General features: G+C 41.2%; 1 protein-coding gene across 1 annotated transcript in view; it reads left to right on the forward strand.

The window, feature by feature from the left end:
* The window catches only part of PEPD (peptidase D), a 485,574-nt gene that overhangs the window by 266,058 nt on the left and 196,011 nt on the right, over positions 1 to 23,505 (forward strand). The window contains exon 10 of the mRNA XM_033941263.1: positions 13,292 to 13,360. Coding sequence (XP_033797154.1) covers positions 13,292 to 13,360 — 69 coding nt within the window. The remainder of the gene's footprint in view (positions 1 to 13,291; positions 13,361 to 23,505) is intronic.

Consider the following 23,505-nt stretch of genomic DNA (forward strand, 5'->3'; position numbering starts at 1 on the left):
CTAGCTAAGCTTAAAATGTTCTAGTGCTTGCTTATTTCTGTGTACTGTTAAATGAAACATGCTTCACTTTTATTTCTCCCTCACCAAGAAATGCACCATTATTAGTATATATCTCAAACTCCTCATATCCAGTCTATAGTCCCCAGCTCCTCAGAAGTACCACCTGGGCTCTAATGTTTTCACTGCCCTATGATTTAAGTACTACCTCCTCACTGAAACTAACTTTTTTTAAAATGATAATACTTTTATAGACTTTTAATTTTTAAACACCATTATAGTGTACATATATCTTAAAAGTACTTAGCTTTGAACTGTGGTCTTCCTTTCAGGGATATAGGGCTCATATATCCCTGAAAGGAAGATTGGGTGAGGTCTGGGGCATTGCTTGAGGGCCCCCCCCCCCCCCCAAAAAAAAAAAAAAAAGTGTTCCGCTTCCTATGCATGGCCTTACATGTAAATTACTAGGAGGAGGGGGAGTTGGCCACCCTCTATACCAGAAATTTATATTTCCTTCCTTTGCAGACGAACAAAATCTGTGACTATCATTGGGCTCTTTTTAGATAAAATCCTTAAGGTTTTCAGAAGTCTGTTGCATCAGCTCAGTCCTGAAGCAGAATTACTGTGGCTCAAAGTATAAAGCCCATTATTTTACCTGGCAGTGAAATCAGGCTTACAGGTCTGTAATTTCCCAGATCCCCCCGGAACCTTTTTTTTTAAAATCAGCGTAACATTGGCCACCCTCTAATCTTAAGGTATTACAGATGATTTTAGTGACAGGTTACACATCACTAACAGCAGATCAACAATTTCATGTTTGAGTTCTTTCAATACCATGGGATGTATATCGTACCTTCCAGGTTATTTATCACTCTTTAATTTGTCAGTTTGGCTTAGTATGTTTTCCAGGTTCACCAAGATTTCTTTCAGTTCCTCCGTATCATCACCCTCGAAAGCCATTTCTTACATTTTCTTGACCAAAGCAAAAAATTAATTCAGTCTCTCTACAATGTCTCCCTGAGTGCCCCTTTGTTCCCTGATCATCCAACAGTACCACGGATTCCCTCACAGGTTTTCTGCTTCTGGTGTATCTGCAAAAAATTATTATGAGTTTTTGCCTCTTAGCAAGTTTCTCTTTCTATTCTATTTTAGCTTTCTTTATCAGTGCTTTGCATCGAACTTGCTAGTGCTTATGATTCTTTTTTTTTTTTTTTCTTCATTTGGATTCTTTTTTCCCTTCTTTAAAGGATGTTTTTATTTGGCTCTAATAGCTTCTTTCACTTCTCCTTTTAACTACTCAATTTTTCTTCTTTCCATGTTTATTATGTGAAATACATCTAGTCTGGGCTTCCACGATTGTATTTTTAAATAACATCCATGCCTGGTTTCTAGTCCCAGCCTGTGCCACCGATCCTTTTAGTTTCTTTTTAACCATTTTCCTTATTTTATCATAGTCACCCTTTTGAAAATTAAATGCCACTTCATTAGATTTCTTAACAACATCACTTTAGATATCAGCTCAAATTTGCTCACATTAGTCATTGTTTCCCAATGGCTCAACACAGTTATCTCCCATACTATGCCCTGCATTTCATTAATGACCAAATGTAAAATAGTTCCCCCTTTTGTCAGTTCCTGGACCAGTTGCTTCAAAAAGCTGTCATTTATGATGTCTAGGAATTTTACCTCCCTAGTATTCCCTGGCAATGTTGGGGTAATTGAAATGCAGTGAATCTGGATATCAATGACTACCTTTGAGACACAATGAAAAATTAATGCTTTCTATATTGCATAAGCCATATACTTATTCTTTTCATTATTCTAGTAAAGTGGAGTTTTTTACTGACCTATGAAGATCAATTGAGGTCTTTCTCCACTTTACTAAGTTTTTGGTAGTGAGGAACTTGTGTATAAGGTTGTTGGATTCTTGCTTTCATATATGGATGTGGAAATAGTGGCGATTGTGATATTGTAATAGAAATCACCCCTTATTATATTGTTGGCCAATTTGCGAGCTTTTCTAATCTCTGAAAACATTTCATCATCTGTCTACTCATTCTGTCCCAAGGGATGGTAGTATAACCCTAACTGTATATTCCTTCCTTTCACACATTGCACACCTTGGACAGCAAGGATACCTTGGTCTTCTATCTGGAGCGGACTAAAGCCAGTCCACCCAGTTTTTTTTGTTTCTTTAGATCCAAACAGGATGGGGGCAGCCATCAGTAAATGCATGTTATCCAATTGGCTAGCAGATTGCATCTCTTTCACTTAATCCCAGGCTGGACTATCTATGGATGGTCATGTTATGGCTCGCAATGTTAGAGCCGTAGCTGTATTGTTGGATTGCTTGAAATCAGCCTCCATTGAGGAGATTTGCAGAGCTGTGATGTGGTCTTGACTCCACACAGTCACATCTAGGTTACTGCCTTGAGCAACATGACAATCGATTTGGTCAGACTGTCCTGCAGAATTTGTTTGGAGTCTAGAATCCAACTTTACCCTCCTAGGCTCATTCTCTTTATTCCAGGTTGCATCTTCATAGCTGTGCTGTTTATTTTGTTAATATTATTGATTCTGGTTTGTCCTTCGTGTGCAAGTCCTTATTGACTGTTGTTTTCAATGAGCCTGGTAGCTATAAATTCCTATTTGTGAGAATCTAAGTCCCGCTTATCCTTGGATAAAGTGTTACACACCAGTAGCAGGTGCTCTAAGGACAGCAGGGCTAATATTCTCATATACACTCCCAAATCTCCTTGGAGTTGCATTCTTTTTGTATGCTTTTAGATCAGATTGCAGGTCCTGCACAACACAGGCTGGCAGGAAGGCACTCATACATGTCCGGTGCAGGGCTCCATTGAGGGACATCATCATCTGTGAGAATGCTATTTCTGATGCCCTTGAGTACCTGCTACAGGTGAATAACTTCACTTTGTCACATGAGCATCCCTCTCCTCAAAAGTTCACACTTCTGCATATACCACACTGCATAAATCATTATTGTACTTTTCAAGAGGTTTATTTAAGGGAATTTAGTTTTATAAAAGGATGATTTAAAGAGATCATTTATTTTTGGTATTGATTGACATTTATGGATTTGTTGGCTTTGTTTCATTTGCCACTGGAATGCTGCCATGAGCACCTGAACTAAAATACATATTAACTCTGGCCAAGTAGGCCAAAGCTTTGTACAGGAGTGATCTTGTGCACTTAACTGCCTTAGAAAGTGAGTCACTCTTTCATGTTTATGATCAATATACTGTTTAAATTCTCTTGGATGTCTTTGAACAAGATTTATATGTGATGGGGTCATGCTCACTTTTAATAATGTAGTCTACCAGGTACTCTCCCTAATCTGGCATCTCTCTCTTCCTTTCTCTGTTGGTCCAACATCTCTCTCTCTCTCATCACTGATGGGGGCTAGATGCAAGTAAGACCCAGGCAGGTGGAGAAGGAGGGTGCAACTTCAGGCAGTCCCTACCTTTAGGTGACCCTAACGTTGGGCATATTTCTGGATTTGCTCAATGGTAGCCACACCCCTTCTGGAAATGTCAGCTTGCTGGATTGTAAGCAGCCATAGATAGGAAATGTCCTTGAGTTGGCTCTTTAAGTCATGCTAATCTGTATAGGTTGGTTGTTCAGGATGCTGATGATTGCAGTGCCACTTATTTTGTGCTCTTCTGCTCTTGTTACCAGAGTAAGAGAGAGTCAGTCCAGTAGGAACAGAGGAGCTATGAAAAATCAGATGTTTATCTGACTAGACCCATTACTCGCTTAATCTTTTCACTCTTTATCTCCCTGCTGCCATCACCTTCCAGTTCTTCATACCCATTTCTCTTTGTTTTTCATTTTGTTTGCCAACTCTTTTTCCAGTCTATAGCTACTTTATTAATTCATTCCCTAGATAATAATTCTAAATTTCCATTATCCTCTTTCCATCCATCTTTCAATTGCTGCATTTTATCAAGTGATGGAGGTCTTTATGACCAACACGTTGCCTCTGTGCCTGTTTTCCATTATGCTGAGCTATGTATTTTATGGACCTTTCTTTTTATTCCTAGCAGCGTAACCCTTGTTGTATAATTATATTGTTATATTGGGACAATGTGGTTGGACTTGGGCAACAAGAACATTTTATGTATGTGTGTTGTGTATTATAAATATAGATTATTTTGATCCCAAGATACCTTGGTATGAAAGGGGATTAATTTGAAGTAGTAACATACTGTTCTTCTCCACACATCTGTTAAATGTTAGAAACAAGTCCAGTGACAGGAATCATAAATATGATATTACAAATGGACAGTTCATTGAAAGTGCAGGTCACTCTGGGAACAACACACACAATTGAACGCATGAGGATACCCCATAAATTTTTCTCTAAAAATGAGAGACTTTGAAGCAAGGAATGAAAGCATCTGTAAAGAATTGATACTGATTTCACCTTCATATCACTCTACGCTTCTCTAAATGCAAGCCGGTAGTGATTGACAACATCTATTTACAGGAAAATGATTTTGCCTGTGAAATGTTGGCCTTCCATTTTTCTTGGTCCATTTTCTGTTAGCATCCAGTATACAAGAAATTGAAACGAAGAAATTTGCCCAACTTTGTCATCCACTAGCTTAGAGAGGAATATAAATAGAGAAATTACAAGCATTTTTGAGTAGCTTATTTAAGAAACTTTTTTTCTTGGTAGGGTGACATTCTCTGTGTTTGGAATTCTCATTTCTACAATCCCATTCTTCAGCCTCGGTGGCAATGCAGAACCTTGAGCTCTCATCACAGATGTGACAGTCTGCATGTTCTAACCATGCATCTTAAGTCGTATATCAAGGGGATTTTCAAAGGACACTAATGTCAGTTCACTTAGGAATTAAGCTCATCCAAGCTGCAGAAAACTAATAAGATTTAGAAGCTTTCTTTTAAGAGAAATATGGTGATTTTGTTAACATTACAATATTTTTTTCTTTTAAAAAGAAGTACAAATACCAAATTCTTTTCTTGCAGATATCTTCCTTAAGGATTTTTTTAAAAAAATCTTTTTGGGGGATGATGCATTTAAGTAATTTGCTTTCACTTTGGGATTTAAGTAGTGTCTTCCATGACACATACCCTGTTCACTATGGCATGAAGTTAGACACCATAGATGCAAAATTGAGAGATTTGTTTCTACAGCAGTGTCTGTTCTCTTGGCAGATCTTCATATCTGCTAGAATTTCTCCTAAGTAAGCTTATTCTATCTATATGAAATGTTTTTATTGGTATAATGATTTTCAATTCGTGCAGGTATGGTATCTATTCTTCAGTCTGCAGAGATGGAATTGAAGGGCTGATAGCAGGACATGGGATCCACTAAACTCTCTTCCCTTGTGCATTTCATTAACTCCCATAAAAATGAATTAGAGGAAAGACTGAGTAGCTCAGATTACAAGTGCTGGCATTTGCCATGCAGCAGATCTCCAGGTTAATTTCTATGTTGGATGATCCACTTTCCAGTGTAAGAGGGGCTGGGGTTGCTGCTGCAGCAGATTTAGCATCCTTGGGGGAAATGTGTATGTGTGGTGGGAGGGGGGTATTGTAATTGCTTAAGGGTGGCATCTAGTGGCCAGATTCTAGGTTCCTGACTGCAGGGTTGTGAAGAGACCTGTGGTCCACAGCTCCAAACTGAAGACTATTATTGCAAAGACAAAACTAACCCCCTCATGTAATGAAATCTTTGTTAAAAATAAGTGTTACATTTTAGGTGTGTTCTCTACATCCATGCTAAATTTTTATATTGCTTCTAGTGTAATAAACTAATTAACATATATACTCAAATATAAACCGATACAGATATAAACAGAGATAGCATTTCCCCCTCTTTTTTTATAGGAAAAAATGTTAACTTGAATATAAATCGAGGGTTTATATTCAAGAGCTGCCCAGTTGTACACCCACCCATTCCCTCCCCCTCCCAAACCCAACGGCCTCTCCACTGGTTCACCTTAAATAAGAACATAAGAATAACCCTACTGGGTCAGACCAATGGTCCATCAAGCCCAGTAGCCCGTTCTCACGCTGGCCAATCCAGGTCACTAGTACCTGGCCAAAACCCAAGGTGTAGCAATATTTCATGCTACCGATACAGGGCAAGCAGTGGCTTCCTCCATGTCTTTCTCAATAACAGACTATGGACTTTTCCTCCAGGAACTTGTCCAAACCTTTCTTAAAACCATTGGTGAGCCGAGCCGGGATGGGAATGATTCCTCCCCTTAGGTGAGGTGTCAGAATCTGTCTTGACTGTCAGCTGGCTGTAGAATCACCGCACGTCCCCTCCCTCCCCTTGAAGAAGAAACATAGTCCTCCCTAAGTCACTGGTGGTTCAGCGGAGTGAGTCAGGACAGGAGCAATCCTCTTACGCTGTTGCCCATGCAGACTTGCTGAAAAAATGGCTGCCGCAAGTTCCCAAGCCCTTAAAGACACAGCGTTTGACTATGGGTAACCAGTGGACTGATGATAGAGCCTGGGAAATGGAGTCATGAGTGTGCAGGTTCTTTAGAAGTCTGATTGCTGCGTTTTGTACATTTTGAAGATACTGTATATTCTTTGCTGAATCCAATGAATTGCAGTAGTCTATGCTGGAGAGGACGAAAGCATAGAGAAGCTGAGTAAAGTCAGGTTTGGAGAATTAGTTCATTATTTTTTGAAGTTGTTGCAGATAGCAGAATGAGGAAGAGACCACCTGAGAGAGATAGGTTAGAGTTGAGGAGTATCCCCAGACTACGTGCTTGGTCTTTTGTTGTTATAGTACTTGATTCCCAGAGAAGAGAGGGACGGGTGTGAGTGCAGTGCTCTTCGCAGATCCAAAGGAGTTCCGTTTAGGAGGCATTTAGTTGTAGTTTAATGGACATCCGGTTTTTGATTTCTAAGTGGCAGTTTAGGAGTTTCATTATCTGGGGAGTCTCGGTTTTCTCCCAGTGGAAGACATAGTTGGGTGTTATCACAAAGGAGTGACGTTAAGAGGTGATAGGCTCCGGAGTAATCTAAGGAAATACTTTTTTACAGAAAGGGTGGTAGATGTGTGGAACAGTCTCCCAGAAGAGGTGGTGGAGACAGAGACTGTGTCTGAATTCAAAAGGGCCTGGGATAAACACGTGGGATCTCTCGAAGAGAGAAAGAGATAATGGTTACTGCGGATGGGCATACTAGATTGGATATTTGGCCTTTATCTGCCATCATTTTTCTATGTTATTTATGGGTTATGTTTAGGACAGGTTTAATGTAGAGATTAAATAGTAGAGCCCCCAGGGAAACACCATATTTTATTGGTTTTGGTTTTGATAGGACAATTTTGAGAAGTTTGCTTTGGTATCTATTACTCAGGAAGAACGTGAACCAGCGTAGTGCAGCATCTTGGATGCCAATTTCAAAAAGTCATGTACAGTCGACTCCGCTTAAGTGCAAGGCCTCCAGACCAGACAGCCACGTGCACTTAAAACGGAGTGCCACTTTTTAGTCAGGAAAAATCACAGTATGCTGTAGTCAAATGCAATAAAACTTTTATTCAGCAAAAAACACACCAAATACAATCTAACACGGTTCAGTTATAGAAAACAGCACTGTTCCATCTAATGCAATACACTGTAAACCTTTTTTTTAAACCAACATTCTGCTGAAATAATCAGTCATTGTTTTCTGCATGCAGATTGCACGATTCAGGCTGTGTATTCAGGCTGTAAAACTTTCCATAGTCGTGACATCCATTTATATCCAGATAACGCAGCATGTGTAGGGACTTCAGCGCATCCGAGAAGGAAACAATTAGAGAATGACACGGTGGCAGTTACCCACGGCTAGCCACGTTTAGCCGCGGGTAACCCGCCGGAACGGGGAAAGAAAAATAGCAGTTGCTGCAGGGATGGGGACAAGGCCATTCACCGCCCCGTGGAGCAGTGAATGGTCTTGTCTCCGCAGTGAGGCATCAAGGATCGCGTGGTCCCCACAGCCACCGCCCGCCTGCCCGTAGCGTTTAGCTAGCTCCCTCCCTCCGACTCACCTTATATTCCGAGTTTGCCGGCTTCCTTTGTCCTGAGCCGCACGTGTTCAAAAAGCCGTGCACGCGCGGCTGCGCGAGTCAATCAATCTTCTCCTCTGACACAACCGGAAACAGGAAGTTGCAGGAGAGGAGAAGTTTGATTGACTCGCGCAGCCGCACATGCATGGGCTTTTTGAATGCGTGCAGCACAGGAAAAAGAAAGCCGGCAAACTTGGAATATAAGGTGAGGTGGAGGGAGGGTAGGGGCTGCTAGTCCTTTCATAGATCTGTAAAACATAAATACTGTTTCGTTGTGGGTATTCTCCCCTCTTTAGCAGAACTGGTTTATCATTTTAAAATCATGTGTGGCACCAATGGCAAGAAAATATAATGATAAAATAGCAACTAATTTTGCCTATTTTTATATATTAAAAAAGTACTACATTTGAAATGTATATCACCCAGTCCATAAGGTGAATGTCCATATTGCTGTCTGTTGTTCTGCTGAGCACTGGCATTGAAACATCAAAATGCATTTATTGCATACTTGTCCTCTGTCGGAAACATTATGGTGGTATATTAGTTGTGTTGATAAAAATTTATAAACAAAGCCGTGCCAGCTGAACATCTCTTTCTCTAGTTCAGCAGCAGGAACTTTGATTTATAAGAACGGAATAAGCTAAATATTAGAGTACTAAGGCTTATATAGATGCTGCGGGGACGGTGACGGGGCGGTGAATGGGATGGCAGTGGCGGTGACGGGGCGGTGAAAGGGGTGACGGTGACGGGGCGGTGAAGGGAACAGCGGTGACGGGGCGGTGCAGAGGATGGTGGGCCGGAGACGGGGCGGTGACGGGGACAGATTTTTTTCCCCGTGTCATTCTCTAGAAACAATCTCTGCAGGTGTTTCATTAGTTGTGATGATCACAGCAGTATCTCCATCCTCATCAGATTCTTGGTTATCTGCAGAGTTCTTTATGACTATACAGATATCAGAATTAGTGCTGTCAGATGATGTGGGCACATTGTTGTTAACGACGACATACAACTCAAACTAATGTGGTGAGAGTCCAACTGGGAGTTCAATGGATGAAGTGTCAGCTTCAGTTGTCTCATCAGATGTGTGAATGAAGCTCGCCCATCGATAGCAATTTGAAATCGTTGATGATGAGACTCGACTCCACGCCTCCCGTACCATATGAAGAGAGTTGAGCACTGTCATTTTTCTCACAAGCTCAGCAACTCGGGGGCTGGATTCTGTGCTTGCATCAATCACTGCCATCACATATCTTAAGATGTGCAACCTGTAATGACGTTTGAAGTTGGCGATTATCCCCTGGTCTATCAGTTGGATTAAAGAGGTTGTGTTGGTGGAAGAAACACAAGTTTGATGTTGGTTAGTCTCGTGTCATTGCTGTGTACTGCACAGTTATCACACAGCATAACAATGTGCCTCCTATGCCTTCTCATCAGATTGTCAAGCTTCTGCAGCCTTTCAATCCACAGTGGCACTGTCATCCATGTATTTTTGTTGCTTTCATATTCAACAGGCAGGTGTTTAATGTTTTTGAAGGACCAAGGATTTCGATTCTTCCCAATCACCAATGGCTCGAGCTTTTCACTACAGTCCTAGCCATCACCCCCCAAGCCCAAACATAGGCCCAAAAATACCTACCCAAAACCCCCCTGAGGGAGATAAAAATATAGTAATCTGGAAAACCTCCCCTTGGATAAACAAAGACAACTCAAAACCTCCCTGACCACCCCATCCCCCTCCCCCAACAGAACCCATCCACCCTCCCAACCCTTCCCCCCCTCAAAAACAAACAAACAAACCTGTACAACCCTAGTCCCAACCTCAAACCCCCACAAGCAAATTCCTCTCCAACTGATCCACACCAATCGGAAAGGAGAGATCATGACTCAATGTGTATGGGCACCCACCTCCACCCTCCACCAGGCCATGCATCCCATCAATTAAACAACTCAAACTCTTTCCCCCCCCTTCCCCCCCAACTACCACACAAACCAAACAGTTGCATAAAAGATAGAAATCCTGCAATGTCAGAAGGGGGATCCCTAATTCCATGAACAAGAACTGGCTAATATACAGAAGAAAAAATGAGGCAGAAACACAAAGCAGTAGCAACCAAAAGAGAAATGTAAGAAATAGCAGAGAAGCCAAGCCACAGCATTAGCAGCCATACCACAGACATATCTCCCACACACATACCCCAGTCAGACTTCAAAACAGTACAAACCTGCTCACCTCCCACTCAACAGAGAAGCCTCCAGATATACCAGGGACTATGGCAGAAACAAGGGCCCTATAAAATTTAAGAACCCCAATTGTCCCACAAACCAGCAGCTGCTGGGCGTAATGAACAACACAGCATTCTGAAGACACAACCAGACCCCAGACAAGCCACCCAAACAAATAAGCACACACATGCAAGAACAGCCTCACCCATAACCATGCAAACCACCTCCAGCAATAAGGCAAAACAGCATGAACAGGTCCAAATTAAGCACCAGCGGTTCCCCCAAAACAAAACCAAGCAGGAGTCCGGACAAAAAGGTGTCAAAATGGGAAACCAGGTCACAAATCCAAGCAACCTCAAGGTATCCAATACACTTCCAAAGCTGTCACAGAGAATCCAACCGGAAAGTCAAGGAGGGCTGCTTCTGGTAACAGGCGCTGTAGCAGACTCTTTAGGCAGGGTGTTCAAATAATCCCATGCCGAATCTAAGGAATCAAAAGATTGCCAGCCAGTCTCGGTGAAACTTTTAGAGCAATGAAACATTTTCGGTGAGAGAACAGTTCTGAGCAGATTGGTGAGAACCGGATTTTCCAGAAGTGCCGCCGAATAGTCCTGGAACATCCGCACCTGCACTCCGTCAAAATAAAGCGGCTCCTTACGCATTTTATACTGTCTAAACAGAGCCGCCTTTACAGCATAGTTGTGTATTTTCACAATGACTGCATGTGGGCACTGATTATCTTCTAGCCGCCAGCCCAATCTGTGTGTGCACTCCAGGCGCACTGTGCCAGACGGCAGCGGTAACTGAGCCTGGAGCCAAGTCTCCAATGTGGAGAGAAGACGAGAGTCAGACAGCGACTCGAGGAGCCCAATGAGACTTAGGTTGTCCCTCCGGGAGCAGTTCTCAAGATCTTCTAATTTAGCCGCATGCTCAAGCTGTACCAACTTCGTCCTTCACTGCAGCCACACACGATTCTAGCTCCCAGTCCGCTTAGTTTTTTCTGCCAACAAACTCTCTAGGGTTGTAAGCTGCCCCGACAGTTTTTCAAAGCACGGCTCAAGGGCCTACACCCTTGCTGTTGTCAGCGCTGCGATATGTTCACCAGAGAGAGCCAGAGCTGGTTCACCAGCCCCCATCACCATCTTGAGCTTAGTTCTTTGGGGCTTCTCTTTATCCTTTTCCTTCTCCTTACTACTGCCTTTTCCATTCATACCCGGATTCAGGCGCTGGAGGTATTTGTCCATACATAGAAAAACGATTTGAAGGTCAAAAAAGATGAATAAGCAGGCCCGATTCCCAAGAGCTCAGCAAACACAGGTCTTGCTGGGCTCAGCACATCACATGATCCACTTCTGCTTTTAGTACTATATTTTGGCTATGTATGAAGTAATCATAGCACACACAAGATCAGTGCAGAATTAGAAGTAAACTGCTGTACACCAGACTGCTATGGGTTTTTATAGCAGTATCTAGGTATGACTGGAGGCAGATATAAATTAGGCGACAATTCTTGAGTGGGCGTGAATGAGGATTTATGGTATCAGATGCCAGCCCATGCTGCCATCCAGCTTAAAGTGCAAAACAATAGGGAAAAAAAATCCAGCATTTGTCTCCAGATAAAGCTAGTTAGATCACAGCTAATTTACCAGACTACTCTAATAACTTTTTTATGTTGTTTGCATAAACTCCAGTGATAAACAAGAATAAATTAGCAATATTAGGAGTTTAATTTTGTGCTAGTTAATAACTGAATTTGTGCGCCTGTAGGAATATTATTATCCTTTGTTTGTTCGATTTAAGCTAATGTGTCCCATTTTTAACTAAGGGCTTTTACTAAGCTGCGTTAGAGCTTTAATACGCGGCATAGCGCACGCTACAATGCCGCATGTGCTAGATGCTAACGCCAGCACTGAGCTGGCGTTAGTTCTAGCCGTGTAGCGCAGGGTTAGCGCGCGCTAATCTGCCGCATGCACTAAAAATGCTAGCGCACCTTAGTAAAAGGAGCCCTAAGAGTAACTGCTTTTGGAGTCATGTTACAATTTGATTTATCATGTTAAGGGCATTCAGCATGAAATGTGTATTTGTTCTGTAATATATTAAACTCTGCTTTTTGGAATTTGTAGTGTGAATTTCATGGAAGCTGTTCTATCTATAGTATTTTCAGGCTTAGAAGGACTTAATACATTTTTAGGAGCCATCTAACCCGTTCCTGTACCTCGAAGGCAGTCTGGTCCATTTGGTATAGCACACTCGGTAAGGTCCAATTCAGCATTCATCCACCCCAAACCACATTAACTTGCCAAGTTGGGAACTGGAGAAGGGGCAGATGGTAGCTCTTACTGGGCAGAAGCCTGAGCTAATTTCCAATCAAGCAGCAAAATGTCCTGCCTCTGACCATGCCTGATAAACCTGCTCTGGGGGAAGGGTGTGGGAGGGCAGCTGACCCTGTGCTCCTTCATTTACTCCACTTTCCCTCCAGCCATCCCATCCAGAACTAAAGTGAATTCCATAGGACATTATTGAGATGGCTTGGGGAAATCCACTGCTTATTCTTAGGATAACAGCATAAAATCTGTTTTACTGCTTGAGATCTCGCTAGATACTTGGGACCTTGGTTGGCCACTGTTGGAAACAGGATAATGGGCTTGATGGACCTTCGAACTGTCCCAATATGGCAATTCTTATGTTCTTGCGAATGGTCAGATGAAAGTATTGATCTGTACTTGTAGCATAGGGAAGCCAACTGTGTCAGGGACTCACAGCAAGAGATATCTTGAATCAGGTTGGACAAGAACAACAACAAAAAAGCCTTCCTAACACCTATGGAAAGAGAAGACCGTTAGAGTGAACCAGGGCAGGATGATAGACGAGTAGCAGCATTTAAAACCGGCCAAGGCTGGTTCTGCATGACAAATTGGTCCATATATAAGAGGTGTTCATTGTCTTTTTAACTGCCTAGACATTGTGTTATTCATGCTTAATTATTAATTACCAACCTTTATTTTGTTTGTACAGCCTGTTTCTGCACTACTGCTATGCTCGTGGAGGAATGCGTCATGGCTCATACACATGCATCTGTGGCAGGTAGGATGTCAAGTGTCACTTGAAAATCTTTGTCATTCAAATGCAAGTCAAAATATTTTTGCAGACTTGACTGGATTTCTGTTCTATACATACTTTGTGTGTGTGTGTATATGTATATATATATAAAACATGAATTCATTGCACTATCCTGAAATGCAAAAGTTTTTCCTAAGAATCTCTTATAACGACATGATTTTACCGATGGAAACATAAAACAGTAAGTTTTTTGTGTATTCTTATTTGAATTAAAATATTCAAAGTGGGAAGAGAGATAGGTTGGAGTCAATCCAAATAAAACTTTAAAGCAGATACAGCCAAGTTTAAACAAAACTCTAGCCTCAAATGGAAACCAATGCAGCTTTAAATAATGAGGACTTACATGATCATGTTTTTTAAGACCAAAAATCAGTCGAACTGCTGTAAAAATACATGCCTTCTCTTCACCATGTCTACTTAAAGCATGAAAACCTGTGGGGTAGTTTCATAAAAATTCCTTTAAGTGCATGAAATAGGATTTTATGTGTGAAACAGTTCATAAAATTAGCCCTTCAACAGTTCCTTTTCTCATCCTCTTCTGATTTGCCCCTTTCTCCTCTGCTAATCTGAGCCAATAGAAGGAGAGGGAAAACAATAGTGCCTTGGGTCAGCCACATCACCCTTTTCTGCCACCAGGAGCTGTAGTTGTTTCATTGAGAGACATTAGTGCTATGCTGTTCAAGTCATGGTGTTCGGCTCCATTTGGAACCATATTTTCTCCTGTTGCCTTGCATCCAAATCAAACTGAATTCTCTTACAACATTACAAGGTCTTTGTGATCTACAGCTCAAAACCTTCTTGTTATCCCATCATTGAAACATATAAATATATTAAGGACCACAATCTTTTCTGTTAGCACCCCTTCTCTTTAGAATAGTATTTCTAAACTACTTACGCGAAAAACTTACACTTACAGACTAAGTAAAAACTAAAGACGTTTCTTTTTCTCAACGCGTTTGACTCCTAATTGTCCTTTTAAGGACTACCCAGTATTTAGAAGGAATCTTAATACCAGTTCCCCTTCCTATTGTTCTTCTCCCTTACATGTTCTCTTTTTCTTTACATATTGTAGTTCCAGCCCTCCTTTCCCACTTGTCTCTGTTCATTAATTTTTTTGTTAGTTTATTGGTCCTTAAAAGTTAGTATTTGCCCTAGTGTTGTGTGTTTTTTTTTTTTTTTTTTTCCCTTTATTTATCATTTTAAAAATTTTTTACAAAATCAAAACATTTTGTATTGAAAGATTGTCAGATCGAACTCAAATAATAAGTAAATCATTAACATAATAAGAACAAAATTCAAATCGGACAAATCTCAAGTCCTCAATAATTATGTGATCCAAGATATATATAAAAGAGTGAACTTTTAAGGAAATCAATTGTAAATTCTATATAATAAAGAACAGTATCATGTGTCTGACTTGAGGAATTATTCTATACCAAGTCCAACAATTACTTAGTTGTTATTGTGGTAGTTGTTGTTATACCCTCTTTTTCCAGACGTTTCAGTGTCAGAAAAGCTGTAAGTTGAGATGGCTCAAAAAACACATACTTATTATCTCGATATCTTACTATACATTTACATGGGAAACGTAAAAAGAAAATACCACCCAGCTGTGTAACTCCTGCTTTCAACAAAAGAAACTGACGTCTACGATTCTGAGTTTCTCTACTAACGTCTGGAAACATTTGAATTTTCAAACCCAGAAACTCCTTACTCTTGTTCCTAAAGAACATTTTCAAAATCCAATCTTTATCCGGCAGCAATGCTACAGATAGTATAAGAGTTGCTGGTTTAACCAAATCTTTATCTGATGTTTCCAAAATTGCTGTCAAATTTTGTTGAAGGTCTTGTATTTCCTGTCTCTTATCCTCCGAATGTTGACCCCTTACGTTCATAGGCAAATAATATACTCGAGTGAGAGGAGGCAATGAATCCTCAGGAATATTAAATATCTCCATGAAGTACCTTTTTATCATTTCTCTCGGGTTTACTGATAAGATTTTGGGAAAATTCAACAGTCGTAGATTATTAGTCCGATAGTTGTTTTCCATAATTTCCAATTTTTTTCTAATACTTTGATTATCATTTATTATTGTAGATTGAACTTGTTTAATCATTTTCACTTCATTTTCGATACCTCCCAATTTTTCTTTGACATTGGAAATTTCCTGTTTATTTTCCTCTATTGTCTGTTTTTGAATTTTTATATTCTTTTCACCTTCTTTAATTTGTTTAGTTAGTGAGTCTCCCAGTTTAGAAACTAGGTCCCAAATTGAATCAAGAGTCACTTCAGCTGGTTTCTGATATTTAAAGAAAGTCTCATGTAAAGTTGGGGAAGACTCACCTTGGCTGCCTTCTGTCTGTTGGTCTGGATTTTTCCCTCCGTCCTCTCTATCCGCTGGAACCGTCTCTGGACTTAACAAAGCCATAGAGACTTCACCTTGCTGGCTCCCTGATGTTACAGCCTCATGATCAGAGAGTGCTGCTATTCCTGGCCCACTCCTTTCACATGGGGAGCTCGCGCTCAGCGGTGGGGGAGGTGGACTCCTCTGGTCGGGGCTCAGCGTGGTATCCAGCCCAAGGGCTTCCGATCCGGCGTCACTCCACGTCGCAGAGTCCAGCGGGCGATTCCCCGAACCTACTGACTCCCTCTGAAGTCGCTGAAGAAAATGTTCAATTGAGGCGAGAGGGGGGTGTTCAAGACGTCGCGAGGCTGCAGCGGCGCTTTTACCCCGTCTCTTCGGCATCGCGACCAACAAATAGTCTAATCGCGTTGAAATATAACCAATCGTACCCTCAGCGTCTCACCAGGCACTGATACAAGTCAAATCATATATCCTGGATCTGGAGATCTCCTGTATTCGTACCTATATTCCAATAGGCAAATAAATAATCTCCAACTCCCTGGCTCCTCATGGCTCCAAGGGGCTCCCAAGGGGCCTGGCGAGCCCCTTAGGGCACGCCCTGCGGCCGCGCGGCTGCGGCCGCAACCGCGGCGGCGTTCTGGTTTTAAATTGTTGGAGACGGACCCGGTGACGTCAGGGGTCCGTCTCTGAAGATGCCTGCCAGGAACAAGTAGTTAGAAGCAAAACCGCTGCTGCAGGAAGCCAGGGAGAGAGGCACAATCCCCTCCGATGAAACACTCCGATGCAGGAGATCTCCCGAGTCTCCCGCGGCGGCGTTCTGGTTTTAAATTGTTGGAGACGGACCCGGTGACGTCAGGGGTCCGTCTCTGAAGATGCCTGCCAGGAACAAGTAGTTAGAAGCAAAACCGCTGCTGCAGGAAGCCAGGGAGAGAGGCACAATCCCCTCCGATGAAACACTCCGATGCAGGAGATCTCCCCGTGTTGTGTGTTTTTTAAAACTGTATTTTAGTCAGAAGATGGTTTTAACATTTTTGTACACCGCCTAGAAGGGTTGATTAGGCGGTATAAGATATTTTAAATAAATTTGAAACTTGATTAATGGGTGAGGGATTGTAGAGGAAGTTTGACAGTACAGAAGCTTCGCACTTTCATAATTCTATGGGACCTGGGCAAAATCATAGGATACTAGGAACACTGTTTTTAGCACTGTAAGCAGTGGTGAAGCCAAGGAAGGGTGATGTACAAGTCTACACTGTTTTAGTTTTGGTCCTCTCCCAGCTGTGTGATGACCTGGTACACTAAATAATTATCCACGTGTCAGTGAGAAAAAAATATAGAACTTAGTTGTGTTTCAGAATTTGATTTGTAGTATGATATTTGTTGTGCTACCCCTTAGTAATACTAGTAAAAAGATGATGCTGAGAGTCAATTGCAGTTAATAGCTAGCACCCTATTAGCAAATAGATCCCATTGTGTAAAATGGGACCTGCAATTAGGGGCAGCAGAACATCTTTAGCTGGAGAGGCCAAACAAACCAATTTTCATCCCAACCCAAGGTCCCTATTTACAGATGCTGCGTTGGCCATAAAATTGGACTCTGGCCCGCCTCATTCTACTGCCCATGCCTGCAGTAAATGGTGCATATTTACGTACCTGAATTTAGTTTGCCTTGAGAAGAGACATGAACTGATTGAATAAATAAATAAATGTTAGCAGGCGACTGCATAGCTCAGGAAACCTGGGCCTAAAAATTTTTAAAGTGGGAAAATGAAGCGTTTTGTTAGATTCAGGAAAGGGAAATGGTAGGTGTGTGTATATACTGTAGATATAGATCTATACATATGCAGAAGATTGTTTTTTTAAAAAAAATTTTGAGCTTCACCTTGTAGGATTCAGAGAACAAAAAACATTTTCATTCAAATTGTTAAGCACTAACATCATAGCATAGAAAAGCTAGTCAGTCACCTAGCGACCACAGAGAAAGGAAACCTGTCAAAGCAGTGCCTAGCAACTTTGATTAAAGCTTTGGCATATTGAAGGTTTCAACTGTAGCCAGTCTGTTCTTTCTGAAGAGGTCAGACAGGTGTCACAGCATCGCTGTTCTGTTACACGTGTATTCCTGCCTGCAGAATCATTATTTCAGTTTTATTGAAGTGAAAGAAAAGGAGAAGCCTAACTGAGGCGAGCAAGGTAAAGGAACTTTGGTAAACCTTGCGATTTCTCTATCTGTCTTGAAACTCAAAGCTTGATGGAGCCTGACGAACAAGAGCAAACCAGACAAAGAATATACACGGAGACCAGAAGTAGGTCACTGAAAGGATCATGGAGTTTTCAGATATGCGATTGAACACATGATGCAGCTCTCGGGAGATTTTTCTCCAGTGTCTGCAACTTGCTGCTTTTCTCAGGCTGTTCACAATAACAGTATATTCATATGGTGGTGTGAGACATGTCAGCTGTTTTTGGTCCATTGAGGAGTATTCTTTTGATAGGGTGGCACATTTTTCAGTGCAAACCAGGTGATGAGAGAACCTTGCTTTGGACAGTTTTTCTCTTCAATTATTTGTTGTAAGCAGCTTCTGGGAAGGGTTGATCCTGCTAAATTGAACTGGCCTAATGTTGCATCCATGTTTGATAATATAAGATATATTAACCCTTTATTTAGTATTGTTGCTCAGAAGCAACATGTGTTTCTATGGCTCTTATGGGAGATATTATATAACTGGATAAGACTTCTCAGTATACAAATAAGCAAAATATATGTCTGGCTTATAAAGTAAGTAAAGTGATCACATACACTCAGAATTGTGACATTTGACCAAGGGCGTTAGCTCCTATAGCCAAACCCACAGCCCCATCACTGTGTATGACTTATTTTGAAAAAGAGATTGAAAAAGGACATACTGTTCAAATGCTCAACTAATTTTCAATGGCAAAAAAGAGAAAGAAGTTCCCACTTAGCTTTCAACTGTGTCATCAGGTCCCGACATGGACTATGTTTCAAAATTCTTTCTCAAGGGACCCAGAGGGTGATGTAAACTGCTCAAAATGCCAAGGAAATAAAGGTAGTGTGATAAGGGCAAAACACCTTGTAATCATATATATAACGTAACTTTACTTCACTGCTTCATTCATATGACTTATTTGCCCTTTAAGCTACGATAACACACACCCTCTATTATATTCAGTGTGTCTTATGGGAGATATACATCTCCAAATGCCTGTTACCTCACCTGGAGTACTGTGTCCAGTTTTGGAGGCCTCATTACCAAAAGGATGTGAAGAGAATGGAATCGATCCAAAGAATGGCCACTAGGATGGTTTCAGGATTTAAAGACATCCCATACGAAGAACGCCTAACCAGACTGCGCTTATATTCTCTTGAGGAGCGCAGATAAAACATTCAAATACATCACGGGTCACATTGAAATGGAGGAAGAAATCTTTTTTCTGAAGGGTCCCACATCGACACGAGGGCATCCATTAAAACTTAAGGGGGGAAGATTCCATGGCGATACCAGGAAATACTTCTTCATCGAACGGGTGATCGATCGATGGAATAGTCTTCCTCGCCAGGTGGTTGAGGCCAGTAGCGTGCTTGACTTCAAGCGTCGATGGGACCAACAGGTGGGGGTACCACAGAGTTTTGCTTAAAAGATGAATACTTCAGGTGTGGGGGTTGTCTTGAGTAGACTTGTGGGAGGGAGGGTTATTATGTGGGCAGACTTGTTGGGCCGCTGGCCCTTTACTGCCATCAAACTCTATGTTTCTATGTTTCTCGTTCAACATCAAGTTAAGTAAAGCAGCCTTCTTAGTATCTGCCAATTAAAGGGTTAAATTAAATCAAGAGTGCAAACATGAGTGTAGAAATAGAAGATTCATCTCAAAGCCATCAAAAAATAGAAAACAAGCCCTCATGCATGAGGAATGGCAATGTATATCGATCCAAAAAGGTTTCAACAAGTTCCTAAAGAAAAGTCCATAAACCATTATTAAAATAGACTTGGGAAAACCCACTGCTTATTCCTGGGGTGCAGTATAGTAGGCTAGGTCGATCTTTGTTCTGCTCCAGTACAGTGATACCTATAGATTTATATACATAGCTTATGTCTAAACATAGATTGTGTTACAAGGAAAAGGTTACCTTTTTGTGAATGATACAAAGATTTTCTACAGAGTGGACACCTCAGAGGATGTGGTCCATATCCACTCGGTAAAACCAGGTAAAAGTATGAAGAGAGGACCAAGTAGCCGCCCTGCAAATTTCATCAGGATGAATCGCATGAGACTCTGCCCACAATGCAGTCACACTTTTAGTCGAGTGAGCTTTAAGCGAAATCAGCGACTGCTTGCTGAGGGTGATGCAAGTTACGGACATGGTCATTCGAAACCATTGAGTGATCAAGGACTTAGATACCGGCCGACCATGGCGAGGCGCAGCAGTTAGGTCAAAAAGGTGATCTGACAGCCTGAAATCATTAGTCCTCTCCAAATAGTGGAATAAGACTCTCTGGACATCCAACTTGCGTAAAGATCTGATCTTTGCGCTCCAAACCTGTGGGATGAAACACAGGCAACAGAACCTCCTGGTTGACATGGAAGGCTGATACCACCTTTGGCAGAAAGGAAGGAACAATACAGAGGAAAACTCCTGCATCTGTAATATGGAGAAAGAGTTCCCCGCACGAAAGAGCCTGAAGTTACGATATATGCTTTGCTGAGACAATGGCGACCAGAAAAACTGTCTTGAACGTTAGATCCAGAAGAGAAGCATCATTCAGTGGTTCAAATGGGACATCTCCAAGGCCCTAAAGAACGATGTTAATATTTCACAAAGGGAAAGAAAGACGCAAGGGAGAATGCAAACGAAGTGCCCCTCGTAAACCTGGTCACTTCTGGATGAGCAGTAAGCAAACTAGTACCTCTGCATCCTCAAAAACATGAAAGGCCTGCAACCTGAACTTTAAGGGAGGCTACTGCTAGACCTTTTTCTAGGCCCTCCTGAAGAAAAGCCAGGACCACTGAAATGGGAGCCCTCTCAAGCTCCACCTGATCCGTAGCACACCACTGTTGGAAAGCCTTCCAGGCTTTGGCATAAGAAGCCATAGTAGAGGGTTTCTTTGAGCGCAAGAGTCGTGATAACTACATCCAAATAACTGCGCTTCATCAAGGTCCTGAGTGCTCAAGAACCATGCCGTAAGACCAAAGTGTCATGGGTTCTTCATGGGCACTGGCCCCTCCCTGAGAAGGTATTGATGAAGAGGTAACTGGAGCCATGGGCGACAAGGTATTGATGAAGAGGTAGAATACCATGGGCGACAAGTCCAGTCCGGAGTTACCAGAATCACCAGGTCGGGATGTGTTGCTATCCGGCAAGTGACCTGACCGACTAGAAGCCACGGAGGGAATACATACAGGAGCTCATGAGCGAGCCAGCCAGGGCTGAACCAAGGCATTCAACCCTAGGCTTGTGCACTGTGTTCATCGACTGAATAGCATCTGGCCTTTGCGTTCTCTGCTGAAGCCATCAAGTTCATCTGGGGCTGACCCCAGTGCTGCATGATCAGACAGAACGCCTTCTGCGAGAGGAACAATTCGAATCCAGGACCTGTCTGCTGAGGAAGTCTGCCTGAATGTTGTCAACTCTGGTCACATGGACCGCTGAGAGAGACAGAAGATGTGCTTCCACCCAGCGAAACAGCATGCGAGCCTCCTGGCCCAAGGGAGCGCTTCTTGTGTAAGTCGCCACCATGGTATTGTTGGAGAATAATCGCACCGCTTTTCCTTCCAGAATAATAACAACAACTTTATTCTTTTATACCGCCATAACCAAAAGTTCTATGCGGTTTACATTAAAAAGAGCTGGACAATCAGCGAAATACAATAATACAGTAAAAAATACAAATATTTGTAAAATAGAATTTCAATAATAAAACTTACTAAGTAATAAACTTATCGAACAAAGTGGTCTTAATTAATTTCCAAAAACAGCAGTAGGATAACATAGCTTGCTGAATACATTTACCTAACCAAGATTGTTGCCTACCAGCTTGAAATGCTAGGGTCCTATCTAAGAAGGTCTTATATCTACACCCATTAATTTTTGGATAAGCAAATAAGTAGAAGTTTCTAGTTGCTCTTGATAGTCAATGCAACACAAAATGAGGAAAAAGGTAAGCTGGAGACAATTCCGATATCAGCTTAAAGCAGATACAGGAAAATTTGAATAATACTCTTGCCTCCAAAGGCAGCCAATGAAGCAAATGATAATATGGACTAATATGGTCGTTCTTTTTTAAACCAAAAATCAATCGAACAGCTGTATTCTTAATTATCCTTAATTTCCTTAGAATTATTTTGGGTGCTCCTAAATAGAATATATTACAATAGTCTAAAATAGATCAAACTAATGCCTGCACCAATAGTCTGAATGATAAAGGATCAAAATATTTTTTTTTTATGGTTCTTAATTTCCACAATGTAAAAAAAACATTTTTCTACCACTAAGTTCGTGTGTTCTGCTAATGTTAAATGTCGGTCTAGTGTGACTCCCAGAATTTTGATAGATTTAATAATTGGGTAATCATGACCATTAAGATGAAGCAATGAGTTTGTTATTTTGTCGTTGGGACTAGTCAAGAAAAGTTTGGTCTTTTCCGTATTGAGTTTCAGTTTGAAATTAATTGTCCACTTTTCTATCTAATTCATAATAGAAGATATCTGGTTTAAAATTTCAGTGGTAAAATTATTTAGAGGAATTAAAATAGAAATGTCATCTGCTTATATAAAAAATTTTACATTTAAACTCTAATAAATGCCCTAAAGGGGAAATGTAGATGTTGAATAAGGTAGGCGATAGCAGAGAACCTTGGGGCACACCAGATAGGTTGCTCTATGAATGAGAATAGTTACTGTCACAAATCACTTGATAAGATCTTTTCTTCAAAAAACCTTGAAACCAGTTCCAGACCCTTCCTGAAAGTCCTATTGTGTCTAAACAACTCAGCAATATTTCATGATCTACTAGATCAAAGGCACTACTAAAATCTAGCTGAAGAATTAAGGCACTAGTGCCTTTGCTAAATAGACCATGAAGATAATCATGCATTGAAGTTAAGACGGTCTCCGTACTATATCCTCTTCTAAATCCCGACTGATGGTCAATAAGGATATTAAATTTATCCAAATAACTTACTAATTCTAAATTAACTAAACCTTCCAGTAATTTGGTAAACAAAGGAATGCTTGCTATGGGTCTATAATCGGATTTTGTGGCAATTAATACCTTCTGATCTTAAAGAATAGGGGTAACCAAAATTTGATCCGATTCATCAGGAAACAGTCCCTTAATCAAAGAAAAAGTAGCCTATTTAAATAAATTTGCTTTAAAAGTAGATGAAGCATTTTTCATTACGTTTGGGGGACAATCGTCCAGCAAACAGTTCGATTTGACATATTTATTGAACAACTTTAAAAACTGTTGCCAGTCTGGGGCTTGGAAATGATCCCAGGACATATCAGCTCTTGAGCCATCTTCCAAGTAACTAAGTTGTGAAGCATCATAGTTGCAAGTAGGATATTGTAATGTTGCTCTCAAATCTAAAATTTTATTATTGAAGAACAAGTATTGCCCTGAGCTCCAGATAATTGATCGATCAACGTTTTCTGATGAGGAGTCCACTGTCCCTGAATGGATCAGTCCCTGCAGCAAGTACCCCAACCTGACAGGCTGATATCTGCCAT

The sequence above is a fragment of the Geotrypetes seraphini genome, chromosome 4 (assembly GCF_902459505.1).
Source record: "Geotrypetes seraphini chromosome 4, aGeoSer1.1, whole genome shotgun sequence".
Classification (NCBI taxonomy): Eukaryota; Metazoa; Chordata; class Amphibia; order Gymnophiona; family Dermophiidae; genus Geotrypetes; species Geotrypetes seraphini.